At 40.1% G+C, this 14,985-nt stretch overlaps 1 protein-coding gene across 1 annotated transcript in view; it reads right to left on the reverse strand.

The window, feature by feature from the left end:
• Positions 1-315: 315 nt before the first annotated feature.
• The window catches only part of LOC126191319 (1-acylglycerol-3-phosphate O-acyltransferase ABHD5-like), a 49,429-nt gene continuing 34,759 nt past the window's right edge, over positions 316-14,985 (reverse strand). Inside the window, exons 6-8 of the mRNA XM_049932149.1 lie at positions 8,938-9,055; positions 3,223-3,409; positions 316-1,814 (exon numbers count right to left, since the gene is read on the reverse strand). Coding sequence (XP_049788106.1) covers positions 1,605-1,814; positions 3,223-3,409; positions 8,938-9,055 — 515 coding nt within the window. The 3' untranslated portion in view covers positions 316-1,604. The remainder of the gene's footprint in view (positions 1,815-3,222; positions 3,410-8,937; positions 9,056-14,985) is intronic.

Genomic DNA, 14,985 nt, shown 5'->3' on the forward strand with positions numbered 1-14,985 from the left:
TAATCATGTGCATGTGTTTCTTCTGTCTATATCTGGTAATGGGCTTAGTCTGATAGCTAATAATATTTAGTATTCTTTTTTCAATGTATTTGTGTGAAATTCATGTGTTCCCTACGTGGTGAGTAGCAATCTATCCTCCTCATATTTTTTTTTTTTTTTTCATTGATACACCAAATATTTACAAGAAGAACTTTAAGTGCTCAATCATTGCAAATGGAAAACATTAATTCTCAAATTGATTATGTAGCATATATATCATACTTTTGTGATACCAATACAGAGGGTTAGAGGTAAAAATAAGATCTGTTACACACATTATCTAAAATATTATTTACTTTTATGTTCTTTAGTTACCAAAATTTCAAACAATTCTTTGGTGATTGTCCATCACAGATTTAGGCAACATCCACTGTTGATATTTTTACATTATTTCACATTCAAACAAAACATGAAATAAGCATAACAAATATATCACATGTTACAAAATAGATGTTCAAGTATTGTTACACACAAATTTCTTGGAAAATATCTCGTCAATGGGAAAAAATGCAATGATGTGATTCTAATGGTATTAGCATCCATATATACACTCACTCAAATAGAACACAAGTTAGGGAAGATCACCTGAGGTGATTTCAGAGAACAACAAAAGGAAGACTGGAACGTAACAGGACCCTACTCCCATTACTTACACATGCAACATCTCATCTCACAAATTTGGGAAGTACTAATCTATACACTACATGTGTAATAATAAGTCCTGGAAGACATACAAAATAATAAAAAAAGCTAAGCAGCAGAAACGTAGATGAAGGGAAACACAAAAAGGAAAGTGTGCAAAAGTTTGAAACTTTGAATTGCATATTCAATACGGCAAGAGGAACTGTAGGGACATATGCTCATGGATACATAATGTCCACTGCTCAAAGTCTTATTCACATTTCCTTATTTTCTGTAATATCTTGCCATCAGCAGAGAGGTGGTTCTGTATTTAGCCAGTACAATGAAATTAAGAAAAGAGGAAGCAATATACAAATTAAAATCTTATTCAACATGAAAGGGGAAATCACCAATATTAGTGACATGCAATAGAAGTCTACTTGCCCATTGACAAATTAACGGTATCTGAGGTTAAAGAGAAAATTTAAATTATGGTTGAACCTAGAGTTTAGTGAAGTTAGGCCACCACTCACTCACATTTATGTTTACTGATAGGTCTCATCAAGTAACTTTCCTTGGCTATGAACATCAATCCATAAATCTCATGTACCTTTTTTATAATCAGTACTTCCTTTCTTCCAATTCGGAAATTAATGACACTTATAAAAGCTAGAGTGTAATTACATTTTCAGATTTGTGTCTCATCCCTGCTCCATATCCTGTTTTGACATCTGGTAATAAGTGGCCCATCTTCCATTTTCAAAAATTGTTAAAATCTTATACATGTTAAAATATGTTTTATTTTACACTAAATTTTCATGTTATCATAAATAAAATTTAAGATATTTAAAACAATTGCATATATGAATTTGAATCTTCAACAAATTCAACTACAAACAAATTGCAGTTTTACATTTCACGAAATATGAGATCCATAGACTGTTTCAACTAGGAACAAAACGTATATCCTCCAGTATATTTCCCTCAGCATCACTTTCACTTTCTTCATCATCACTTTCATCATCTCCATTTTGAGGAAGAGTACCCAACAGTCTGCTATCATGTCTGTCCGACAGCTCACATGCTTCAAGTACATGCTGATTAAAAGTTTCACTTTTATCAGCATATACATGGTGTCCAGCACCTGTAATTACCTGCAAAATACAAAATGTAATAATTCCTTGTGTGGTGCATTTTACATGCTGCTTGTAACAGAACAGTATTACTTTTATATTTATGTAGTGTGTTGTAAATTTCTGATATGACTTAATCATGATCATTTAAAGAGGTATAAAATAATGGTAAAAGAATATTTTGATTAATAATTAAACACTTTATTTCTTTGGTGTATACTTAAGGATTTAAAACAATAACATTTGTAAACTCTGGGATTTATTATTTATTATTATGAAAAGAGAAGTACTCAGCCAACGAAACGGGGAAGCCATTAGGCCAGAGAACTGCCAAGTTTTTTCCTTATCGTTCCATTTCTGGAACACCTTTTCTACAAGAGAAAATGTGCAGTAGGCTAACCCAGTGGGCAGTGTTGATACAGGGTTGGCAGTTGGGCTGTATCGTTAGTGCAAGATTTTTGTGGTTCATTAACATATGAAAATGGAGATACAAAACATTCGTAACAGCCATTGCTTAAATTCTCAAGACTAAAATAAATTCAGTCTGATGACAATAATTAACTTATTTTTCTTTGCACAGTTCATAAAGTAGTTTTAAAGGGAAATCTTTCAATTGTTCGTTTAATTCTGGTACTAAAGTAAAAAATCTGTTTATTCAAACACACATTCATTACTGTTTCAAGTTTAACGAACAGATTTACCTTCAAGATTCTGTTCTTTCAGGACTGGTGGCATATATCAAAAGGAGGAAAGTTTTGAAGGTGAGTTAGTATTGGTTCTGAGCTCAGTAGTAAATAATGACACTGTGTTTCGGTACAAAACATGACTCATAAAAATAATTAAAGGTGTGAAGTTACGTGTAGTGTAGACTGTTTCTGCATACAACAACGCTCTAGTTTTTGACTAAATGCTATGGAAAAAGTATGATAGCCTACTTAATATTGAGACAGATACAAACACAGTTATCATTTGTAAGAGAGTCCAGTTTACTTTAAAGGAGAGCTAACAATGGTTTTTATTTATTTTTTTTTATTACATATAGCCAAGGTTGTAGCAAGGTCACACAGTTTAACAGGCACAACCAGTCATTTGTAATAAAGGAGGTTAATAGTACATTATAGTTACGAGTAGAGTAGATGGCGCAGGGTCATTATATACACTAGCAAAAACGTTATAAAAATTAGATCTCGCTAATTGTTAACTTACAAATACAACTGATCTATCAGTATATGATGACTAAAAGTTCATATGTTCTGACGGAGATATTTGGCTATAGGAGTAAAGGAAGATAACAGGATGTAAATAATGAGTAACTATATTTCCCCATTACCACTCAGGAGTGATTTACTGGTATATACCTCTATTTTTCTTTCATGTTTAGCAAACGAAATTTTGCATGTTTTTGCTCACATTGCTTAGAATATCTTACCTGCACATTGACATATGAATTTGTGCGAGCTTGCTGTATTGTTTCTCCTGGTGTGTTCTGAACCCAAGATCTGGAACCATATATTATGGTTATTGGAATCTCTGGAGGCAAGGAATGTATACGTTGAATCATTGGGTGTTTTGCCCACCCAAATCCAGACATCATTGCACGAAATGCAGCTTCACCTCTGAAAAAGGAAGCACAAATTTATCATCATAAACACCAACAAATCTGCAAACAATACGGTGAGGAACCATATGAATATTTCATGTGATTTGTATAATACAGCTAACATCACTAATACAAATATCCCCAGTAACTACCAAACAACAAAAGCTAGATATGTGAAACAAGACAGTTCTGTGCTGATCTATATTATTAGAACACTTATTATATATCTCTATTCTCGGATAAAAGTTTGACCACAGACAGTCTGAAAACATCTATTGGCAACTAAATTACAAGCACCAATTTAATAGGGCATACCACCACCCCTTTTCCCCTGATGGCAATAACATACTGTTGTGACATGGATTCCACATGCACCACAAGTGTTGTGAAACATTCATGATCCATGGCTGCTCAAGAGCTGCTAACAACTCCACGAGATAGCTGCAGCTAAGGTATACACACCACATTCAATGGGGTCGCAGATGTGTACAACAGAACTGAGGGCAACTGACTGGGAGGAGAGAGGGTGGAGTGAGGTGGAACACACAAGTACATCCCTATCTGCTGTGGAATGTTTTTCAAGTAATTCTGACCAAGTCTGGGATTGATGGGGTGATAGACTGTCTTGTTGTAGGTAGAGGTTGACTAAAATGCTTAGGGTGAACAAACAAATGTGCGTGACTGCACATTAGATTCATGGGTCATCTACCTGTGGCCGAGGAAAGTGATATCCTATTTCACCCTGTGTAAATTTCCCCAATATGAGAATAACTCTGCTACCTGCCTGGATGGCAGGTTCCACTGCCTTGGGTGGCTTTCAATATATCCCTACCCTGCCACCAGTACACACTAAAAGCTTTCATCACTAATCAGTAGGGGTAGGAAAATTCCACATTAATGATAATGCAAAATCAGCAGCTTTTTAACAATGTAACATGAATTTGGCATTTTCCCCAATTCCATGTAATGATCTCTCAAATCAGAGGCCAGCAGTTTACTAATATTGGAAACTGCTAGTTACTAAATATTGATATTAATTCTGACCATTTCTCATGTATAATCTTAAATGACAGTTCATTTAGCACACAAGGAACTATGGCCGTAGAAACAAAAATAGCCTATGACTGATGAACTCCATTTCAGTAACACCTTTAGTCACCAATGGCACATTTCCTGATACTTTTACACCACAAACAGTACCAAAAATAATGTTTATGAGAGACTTTTATAGTAGTACATCTATTGAACTGCATTTTTTGTAGTACACAGTAGCAAATATGAAATATCATGGTCGTTGATTGGCTGATTTGGAGGAGGGAACAAAACAGTGAGGTCATCGGTCTCACATCAGTTTAGGGAAGATAGGGAAGGAAGTTGGCCGTGACCTTTCAGAGGAATCATCCTGGCATTTGCCTGAAGTGCTTTAGGGAAATAACAACAACCTAATCAGGATGGCTGGACACAGGTTTGAACCAGTGTCCTCCCAAATGCGAGTCCAGTGTGCTTATCACTGCGCTGCCTCACTCAGTTTTAAATCATGCTGCTTATGTAATATGATAACTTCTTATGGAATCATGTTCACTGGCCTTGCAACAACTGAATTACGATCTTTCAATCTAAGCTACAGCTCAGGCCATACAACAGGTTAAGCTGTCTCCCCAGACTTCATTCATTCATAAAATAGTAAAAAATATTGAATCAATATTAAAGTGAAAACATCATTAGTGTCCTGATTTATTTCCAGAAACAAATTCAAATGTCCGTAGTTAAATTGCTGTATCTGTTTGCTTCTTGTATATATATTTATGTACTATGAAAATATGCCATTTAGTTAATGCAAATGGGTCTCAATTATGGCCACATATCCACATAAGTCTGTTGTCTTCACCGCCGTAAGCTCCTGTTTCAAATACAGGATGATAATTATGACCTCTATTATTAACGCTCACACTGCATCTGGAACGGCAGGTTCCAGTCATGCAGATATTTTAAAGGGATATAAATTCCTTCATAATTTTGATGAAAAGCAACTTCTCATGCCAGAGGAAATGTGGACATTACCAAATGTATCTTCTTGTGCTGAAGACCATGTTCAAATATAGACTCTGGGTGACTGTTTTCACACTGAAATGTTCATTTCTCACATTTTCAGAGCTTCCTGGCACTATGTGATATCACACTTGCGGCTGTGGCCAGAAACCACATAATCTCTGCAAGGTGTGGTGCACCAAACAAATTACATAGCCAACTGATCTGCAATTTTAATTGTAAATGTTTATTATCAGACCCGGACTAATTCTCTGCAATGCTACACATGTACAATCACCTTATATAAGTGCTGCCAGCCCTGTGTCACCCTATGGAACATGATTAAATTTCTCACAAGTACAAAGCCACTAATTAGTGTCTTCTGGCAACCCAACTCTTGTCAGAAAGATTGCAAGAACTGACAGCTGAACAGGAATACGAACACAGCTAACAGTTGAAACAATGCCTCCACTTTGCTACTATCAACTCCCACACTCAGACATAATAAATGTCCTTGTTAGTACTCTCAGCTTTCTGTACTGGAAGAAATACTTCCTGGATCACTAGTCTCTGAACATTCCACTCCAAGAAGTCACTGACTAAACATCCATGATACTGTCCAATTGAATACCTCCGATTTCATGAGCTCAAACCACTCCACATAATTTTATAACATTCAGGTCTTTCAGCCACTCAGACACAGTAGTCGCATTTCATTGGCCCATCCCCACTCATGCTAATCGCTCCACTCTAAAACACTCCCTTCTGCCAGATCACCTTTCCCAACAGGTGCTTGGAATGGCCTGCCATCCTGGGGAATTATTTTGCCCTTGAGCCATCCTGTTGGGTCTCCTCCACAACCCACTTGAAAGACCAGCTGAAAAAACTTACTTCCTACAATTACCAACTTGGCACACACAACTTATTAGATTTAATAAGTTTCGTGTAAATGTTTTTAATGTTAATGTAGATAAATGCGCAGCTGGTGTCAGTAAATATCATATAGTTGGAAAGAATATTTTCATTTTCAACATAACAACATAAGAAAGTGAAATATGACAAAAAGAACTAACTGTCAGAAACTAAAATAACACCAAAATCGGCAGAAAAAAACACCAAAAAATGAGCAGAAAATAGCACTGAAACTGCAAGGAAGTAATGCCGAACCTGCCAAAAAGTAAAACTGAATGACACAAATAACTCCGAAACTACAAAAAAAGGCCAAAAAATTATATCAAAACTGAAAAAAGGCAATTTTTTTGGAGGGGGGGGGGGGGGAAGAAGCACCCACAGAAACTGTAAAAAAAGGTACCAAAACCGCCAAAAGAGAACACCAAATTCAACAAAAAAATATCAAAATCCCCGAAAAACATTGTCCATGCTAACCAGTTAGTCAAGGTGTATCCACACATCAAACACACAATGGTAACATTCCTGCATCTGTGCTAATTTCTGTGGCCTGTATCATATAGTTAATTAGGATACATATGTGGACCAGTAGATTCTCTGTCCCACAATCAGGAGGTGGATCTGTGCTATATGGGTGCCTGCTTGTTGCTGCTGCAGCTATTTGATAAATAATTTGCTGCATTTTAACCTTTCTATCCACTGTTAGAATCTACAACAGCTGATAGGAGAACTGTTATCAACATATTGTTGCCCATCAATACACTTGGCTCTCATGATCAATCTGTCATCAAATGCACAAATATCGTGCTTCTTGTTCCTATGCTCAACTGCCATTTCACTGGTGACTACAAGGTCAGATGAGATCCCAATTCCACGACATGCTGAACATCGCCATTTGCCATGGTGACAGAAGTGTGCCTATCCTACACAGCAGCTGCCACATATTTAAATCATTCCAAATTATTCACCGACTGAAAACTTCATGATATCAGCTGCAATGGATATAGGCGTATTACCCAATTGTGACATGCAAATTTAATCCAAACTAGGAAGTGAACCCCGATTTCTTGCTTATCATGAATGGTCACTTTATGCACTTAATAAAGAAAGATGTACATAGGACTATGATATCAGGATGTAGAAAGAGACAAATGGAGATCTGGATTGGGCACAGGAGTGTGCACAGATAGCCAAACTGATTAAGGTGACAGCTTATAAGCTGGAATTCTGGGCTCCAGTCCCTGGCCGGTATAAATTTCATGTGTCACAACTGGATAATACATCTATACTCATTGCATCTGATGTCTCTCAATTCCCATTCAGCAAATAATTTGGAATAACATTTGATATAGCTGCTTATCATCATATCATATATGTCCTCGGCAGCCAGAGAGAATGGTCCAAGTCCAAAGCGTGTGTGTGTGTGTGTGTGTGTGTGTGTGTGTGTGTGTGTGTGTGTGGTCTAATTCGGATAAGCCCTTTTTGGCCAAATGCTAACCTTGTGACAGTTTTGTTGCTGTGTCTATCTGCGACTCAACATCTCCGCAATATGGAGAGGAGCAATCTATCCATTTCATAATAATATCATATGTAAACATATTTAACTCCTTATGAGTACACAATCACTCACGATTCCAGCAGAAAAAAGAAGTTCCATTCTCTTCAGCTACATATAAATTATACGTGAGGCTCTCTGTGCTAACATTCACTCTGATTTGAGAATAACTGGGACAATGTTTCACAACTTGATTTAAGAGAATCTGAGGCATTCTTTCTCATCAGTGTCTCTAAGAAAAGGAGTCAAATTGTAATTGCAGCAAGAAATATCAACATAAACTAACTGCAGCCTACCTCGAGAAGACTGCACTTCTGCCTACATTGCTGTTAATAAATACAACACTGTAGTGTCCTAGGACATTGAATATAGTAATATCATAACAGGGATACAGTGAATGAATTCATGTTCAGTTCTTTGGTGAGTCTGAATTCAGAACTGGGTTGGTTCAAATGGCTCTAAGCACTATGGGACTTAACATCTGAGGTCATCAGTTCCCTAGACTTAGAACTACTTAAACCTAACTAACCTAAGGACATCATACAAATCCATGCCCAAGGCAGGATTCGAACCTGCGACTGTAGCAGCAGCGCGATTCTGGACTGAAGTGCCTAGAACCACTCGGCCACAGCGGCCAGCCTCAGAACTAGGCCTGTATACCAGACAATCTGACATTTGTGCATGAAACACCCCAAAATCATTGTGATGCACAGAATGAGGGAAGACACCTTGAAAAATAAAAGCCCTCTAAAAATTACCCAAAAGATTTCTTTGCTAATTCGTAGGTATAAACAATAATATCAAGCAATCTATGTAATAACTATTTTGAAATTCCATGTATTTTGTGTGCTCACCTCAATAATATATTACAAATCCACAGGTTATTTTGAAATAGAATGGTGTAAAGTATGACAGGTAAAGTTCAAATGTTTCTTATTTAGTTGCCAAGACAGACCTTACACATAAGGGTGAAATCAATTTTATTTTTGTCTGCTTGTAATTAATTTTTCTCTGGACTGAATGAACCATAAAAATACTCAAACAGTACTTACGTGGGATTCTGAGCGTTGCACTGATAAATGTACTGAGGTATCAGGCTAACATTCTCTTCAAGTGCTGGTGCAAATTTTCTTGTAAGATCAGGTCTCGTCTTTGCTATTAACCACTCACCTGAAATATTTTATTGCAGATGTAACATGAGAATACATATTTAAAACTACGCACACAACATTTAACATACTTCAAGATATCACATAAATCATCAAACACCAAATGTGAGACATCTGGGTGATGACTGAGCACATATAAAATAGTGATAGGCCAGATCAGCCACTATCAATCACTTTAGAACTTATGAAAACATGGTGATTTTTGTGGGGCAGCAGCAGGTGCACAGCACAGAAATGTAATCCATGGGCACTGGCAGCAGTGAGTTCTTGATGCTTACAATGATGTGGAGGAGTAAACAGAAATGATGATGATGATGATGATGATGATGATGATGATGATGACGACGACGACGACGATGACGACGACGATGAGGAGGAGGAGACTTGGGGAAGAAGGTGTGAATGCAGGCAGTCCTGGGATAAGGAGGTCATGGATGTGGCGCATGGGGCTAGCAGAGACTGATGTCAGGAGGACTACAGGAATAAATGATGTATTTCAAGGACAACTCCCAGCTATGAAAATTGGAAAAGCAAGTTTTGGAGAGGGGGGGAGGATCCAGATGGAATGGATTGTGACAGTCATTAAATTCAAGTAAGTTGTGCTCTGCAGTGTGTTTCACCATTGCATTGCCAACTCTGCTTTTGGCCAGTTTGACAGTGACCATTAACTCTCAGGTTTATTGTGGGCAGAATCTAACAAAGTCAAAAAAGACTACAGCCAATGGCTGTCAATAGCAAGTTGCCAGGTGTGAACAGGAAGATAACAACAGGTGGGACATGGACAACAGAGACAGCACACCCAAACGAGTATCCAAGAGCGAAAACCTAAGGTTTAGCAAATTCTAAGACTAAAACAACACTGTGTACTGACAACGACACAAGAGCACAGCAAAATCATGAATTAAGACAGAGCTGGCACATCACTAGCTTTACAATGTAGCCACAAGCATCAATTGGCTGACAAGATAAGCATGGCTCTGCAACCAGAGCTGCAGCAGTGAGGCTAGCTCTCGCATATGTAGCAGTGCCATCATCGAATTCTGTGATCTCGGCTGAACTTTCAAAACTGTCAGTCCAGGGTACCAGAAGGTGAACAGCTGGTGGTAGTCACGCACACACAGAATGCTGTGCAGAAATTGCAGCAGAGCTGTATACGATGGCTGCTTTCATACATGGCTCTTCCTCTGATGAGACAGGATAAGCCTATACAGGATTGGAGTAGAATGTGCTGTGTGGATGACTCAGACAGATCTTGCACCTGAATCTATCCCACGTATATGATTCATGTGGCAATGGCTTGGGGAGTGGGCCTGGCACAGGGAAGGACCAGAATGTTATGTACATTGACTGGGAAGGGTACTCATTCTGCTAGAATTCATAATTACCATAGTTTAGAACTTCTGCACTAGTAATTATAAGGACTTTGTGACATTACAGTAAGCCATGTAAGGTAAAACGCAAAGTATAATAAGTTCTGAGGCTGCCCACTAATCAGCAAAAAATTCAATATTTCAAATAAATTATGCCACATGTGCAATGAAATTCACATATAATATACAAATATAAAAATAAGGTTCATTAGATGGAGAGACATCATTCCTTATTCATTCAAGTCTCCGGCAGGAGGCATATGACAATTATGTTACTGATTTAGCCTGTTGTATATTATGTTCAACCCTTTCCAGCAACTGTTCTGCTCTAATGCACAAGCACACTCATCACCTGTGGAACTATGGTATGGGAGACAACAAAACAACATGTAACATTTCCCCTGAATTCCACCTCTGTAGAAGCATTTCTTATTCCCCCCCCCCCCCCCCCCCCCCAAGTATCTCAGTAAGTATCTCCACCTTGGAGAATGGAGAAAGGGATTCTGGATTACTGGAAGTTTTACTGCATACCTAGAAATTCATAGGCAGTCTGCATTGCACTCATGGACTTTGAGCAAGTAATGAATTTCAACATCTTACCGTATCTCAACTGTCCAAAGACTTTATGCAGCCTTTTGTTCAGGTCAGTGTAAAATAAATTGTTGATTCTTTTAGAGAAAGAGAATGCCCTGGGCATGTCAAAGTTATCTGTCTTTTGCAACACTTGGAGCAGCGATCAGATAAATAATGATCATAAACTTCCATAAACCCTGAAAAAGTTAAATGCTGGCAACTGTGGTATTTTTTTTTTTTTTTTGTGGTTTTAGGGCGCACAACTTCAACGGTCATTAGCGCCCTGACTACTCTAAGAATGCACCGCGAGGCACAAGTTGACAACAACAACTAAAAGGGAAAACACGATAAAAGACAGACTGACAGGCATAGGATTAAAAAACAACATCATCAAATGTCCTTAGCGAGGTTCGTCAAATTGATAAAACAAAGAACACGAGCAGCTGCTCGTGGGTCATCTGCTAAAATGGCATCGAAAGTATTAGGCAGGTTAAGATCGAGGCGCAGTGTGTTAAGATCTGGACAGGACATTAAAATGTGTCTAACCGTCAGCAAGTGCCCACATGGGCAGAACGGCACCGGCGCAGCCGTCAGCAGATGGCGATGGCTGAACCGGCAGTGTCCAATTCTTAACCGGGCTAAAACGACCTCCTCCCGCCGAGAAGGGCGTGAGGAGGACGTCCAAGCCACGGGAAGAGGTTTTAAGGCCCGAAGCTTGTTGTCGGTAAGTGCAGCCCAATCGGCATGCCACAGCCGTAAGATGCGCCGACAAATGACCCTGCTAAAATCGGACGAAGGGACACAACAAGAAGCTGTCCGAGGCTGGAGGACCGCAGTCTTGGCCGCGGCATCTGCAGCTTCGTTCCCAGGGATACCGACATGGCCAGGAACCCACATAAAGCTAACCGGAGAACCGACGTCCACCAGCTGCTGAAGAGAGCGTTGGATCCGGTGTACGAAAGGGTGAACCGGGTACGGATCACTGAGGCTCTGGATGGCGGTCAGGGAATCTGAGCAGATGACATAAGCAGAATGTCGGTGGCGGCAGATGTAAAGAACAGCCTGGTAGAGGGCAAAGAGCTCAGCTGTGAAGACCGAACAATGGCCATGGAGCCGGTATTTGAAACTTTGTGCCCCGACAATAAAGGAACACCCGACCCCGTCATTGGTCTTAGAGCCATCTGTATAAATGAAAGTCATGTTGATGAACTTCGTTCGAAGTTCCAAAAAACGGGAGTGGTAGACCGAACCAGGGGTGACCTCTTTTGGGAGCGAGCTGAGGTCAAGGTGAACGCGGACCTGAGCCTGGAGCCAAGGTGGCGTGCGGCTCTCGCCCACTTGAAAGGTTGCAGGGAGTGAAAAATTAAGGTGTTGAAGGAGGCGACGAAAGCGAACTCCAGGGGGTAGCAGGGCAGAGACATACAACCCATATTGACGGTCAAGAGAGTCGTCAAAAAAGGAACGATAAGACGGATGGTCGGGCATTGACAGTAGCCAACAGGCATACCGACAAAGCAGTATATCGCGCCGGTAGGTGAGTGGCAATTCGCCAGCGTCAGCATGAAGACTCTCTACGGGACTGGTATAAAATGCTCCGATCGCAAGTCGTAAACCCCAATGTTGTATGGAGTTGAGGCGGCGTAAGATGGATGGCCGCGCAGAGGAGTATACGAAGCTCCCATAATCCAGCTTGGAGCGGACGATCGACCGATATAGACGAAGTAGGACGGTTCGATCCGCTCCCCACGACATACCACTGAGAACACGGAGGACATTTAAAGAATGGGTACAACGGGCGGCCAAATATGACACATGTGGAGACCAGCTAAGTTTCCTGTCAAAGGTAAGGCCTAAAAATTTGGTTGTCTCCACGAGTGGGAGAGCAACGGGACCGAGTCGTAAGGACGGTGGGAGAAACTCTTTGTAGCGCCACAAGTTAATACAGACCGTCTTCTCGGCAGAAAAACGGAAGCCATTGGCGACACTCCAGGAGTAAAGACGGTCAAGAGAACGCTGAAGACAGCGCTCCAGGACACGTGTACACTGCGCGCTGCAATAGATGGTAAAATTGTCCACAAAAAGGGAGCCTGATACATCAGCTGGGAGGCAATCCATTATTGGATTGATCGCGATGGTGAAGAGAGCGACACTCAAAACTGAGCCCTGTGGCACCCCATTCTCCTGGCGAAAGGTGTCGGACAGGACAGAACCCACACGTACCCTGAACTGTTGATCCATTAAAAAGGAACGAATAAAAAGAGGGAGGCGACCGCGAAGGCCCCATGTATGCATGGTGCGGAGAATGCCCGCCCTCCAACAGGTGTCGTAAGCCTTCTCCAAATCAAAGAACACAGCCGCAGTCGGGCGCTTCCGCAAGAAGTTATTCATAATGAAGGTCGACAAGGTAACCAGATGGTCAACAGCAGGCTGTGGTAATCTGATTACTGGCAGTGATTAAGGAATATTAGGAATATTCAGTCTCCACCACTTTGAATTAATGTATTCACCACACTACATACTTCAGATAGCCAGATATCATAAGGTATGGTACAGTGAATAAACTGGTCAGTTTATGAGAATAATTTAGACACACACACACACACACACACACACACACACACACACACACACACCTTTTTCCATTGCTCTCAAAGTCTCTATACAGAACAACAATGATGCATACCTGCATATAACACACATGTAACCCAAACAGAACGAAAGAGTAGCGTCTAAAAACACTGACAACCAGGATTTTTTTTAGCATAACGGGTTCAAAGAAAGAAATGACACAAGAGAAATCTTCCAGAATATTGAGATATTTTTATTAACACTTTTGGAGCACGAATAAATAGGTATTTTGACCATATTTTGCTGGCCAGTGTGCCCGAGTGGTTCTAGGCGCTTCAGTCTGGAACCGCACAACCGCTACGGTCACAGGTTCGAATCCTGCCTCGGGCATGGATGTGTGTGATGTCCTTAGGTTAGTTAGGTTTAAGTAGTTCTAAGTTCTAGCGGACTGATGACCTCAGATGTTAAGTCCCATAGTGTTCAGAGCCATTTGAACCATTTGACCATATTTTAAAGACCACATCACACTCCCAGCACAACATCTTTGCCCTTGGCCAGCAGGCATCTCTTCTCTGCAGACTATTTACAAACACTACAAAGGCACTGAATGTTGTGGACATATTACTGTATACAAACAGTCTGTTGATACACCCATTTTTACAGGCTTCACCAGGGGCACCAGCCAACAATTGCAACCAGTACCTGCACCGGAAACTAGTGGAGCTCCTATTGAGGAAATGAGTACCATCCCTACACGCCATTGATACACTGAAGCAAGTACCTTTCTGCACGTCATGGACATATCTCTGTCTGATAACTACGTAATGTTAAGTGCAACCTCCTGTCACTGCATTCAACTGCTCACTCAGTTTTAGGCCAGGAACTGGCCACACTCGTAACCCATCAATAGGAACTTGCCGAGACCGGCCCAGATGCTCTGCTTTACACCACAGCTGCTCAGGATGAGGCTTCCCTGAGAATTTGTATTATGCCACTGAACTTTGTTTCTGTTATTCTCAACTGATCACAAACGATCTTTCAGTTGTTACTAGAACCAAACTTTGTTGTGAACTTGTGCCATGAATAAAGTATATTCTTAAGTTCGACCTGGGAATTATCATTTACTACAACCATTTACTGCAATGTTCATCACCCACGATTGGTTGTAACAGAGGCAACAGTTAAACTTTTGATATAATATAAGCAACGAGGATAGAAATGTGTCTTCTATGGCACTCTAATCTCATTCCAGGGACATTACTTTACTGCCCAGGTTGGATACTTTGTGTGAGACAGAAACTTACACTGTGTGTACATTGTTGCATTTTTGTGGAATCTGTAGACCTGAATACCTATGTTTGTTTCCGGAGGTCATCGCCTGTGGAAAAATGAGGGATAGTTCATCACAGGTACATGATAT

Source organism: Schistocerca cancellata, chromosome 6 (assembly GCF_023864275.1).
Source record: "Schistocerca cancellata isolate TAMUIC-IGC-003103 chromosome 6, iqSchCanc2.1, whole genome shotgun sequence".
NCBI lineage: Eukaryota > Metazoa > Arthropoda > Insecta > Orthoptera > Acrididae > Schistocerca > Schistocerca cancellata.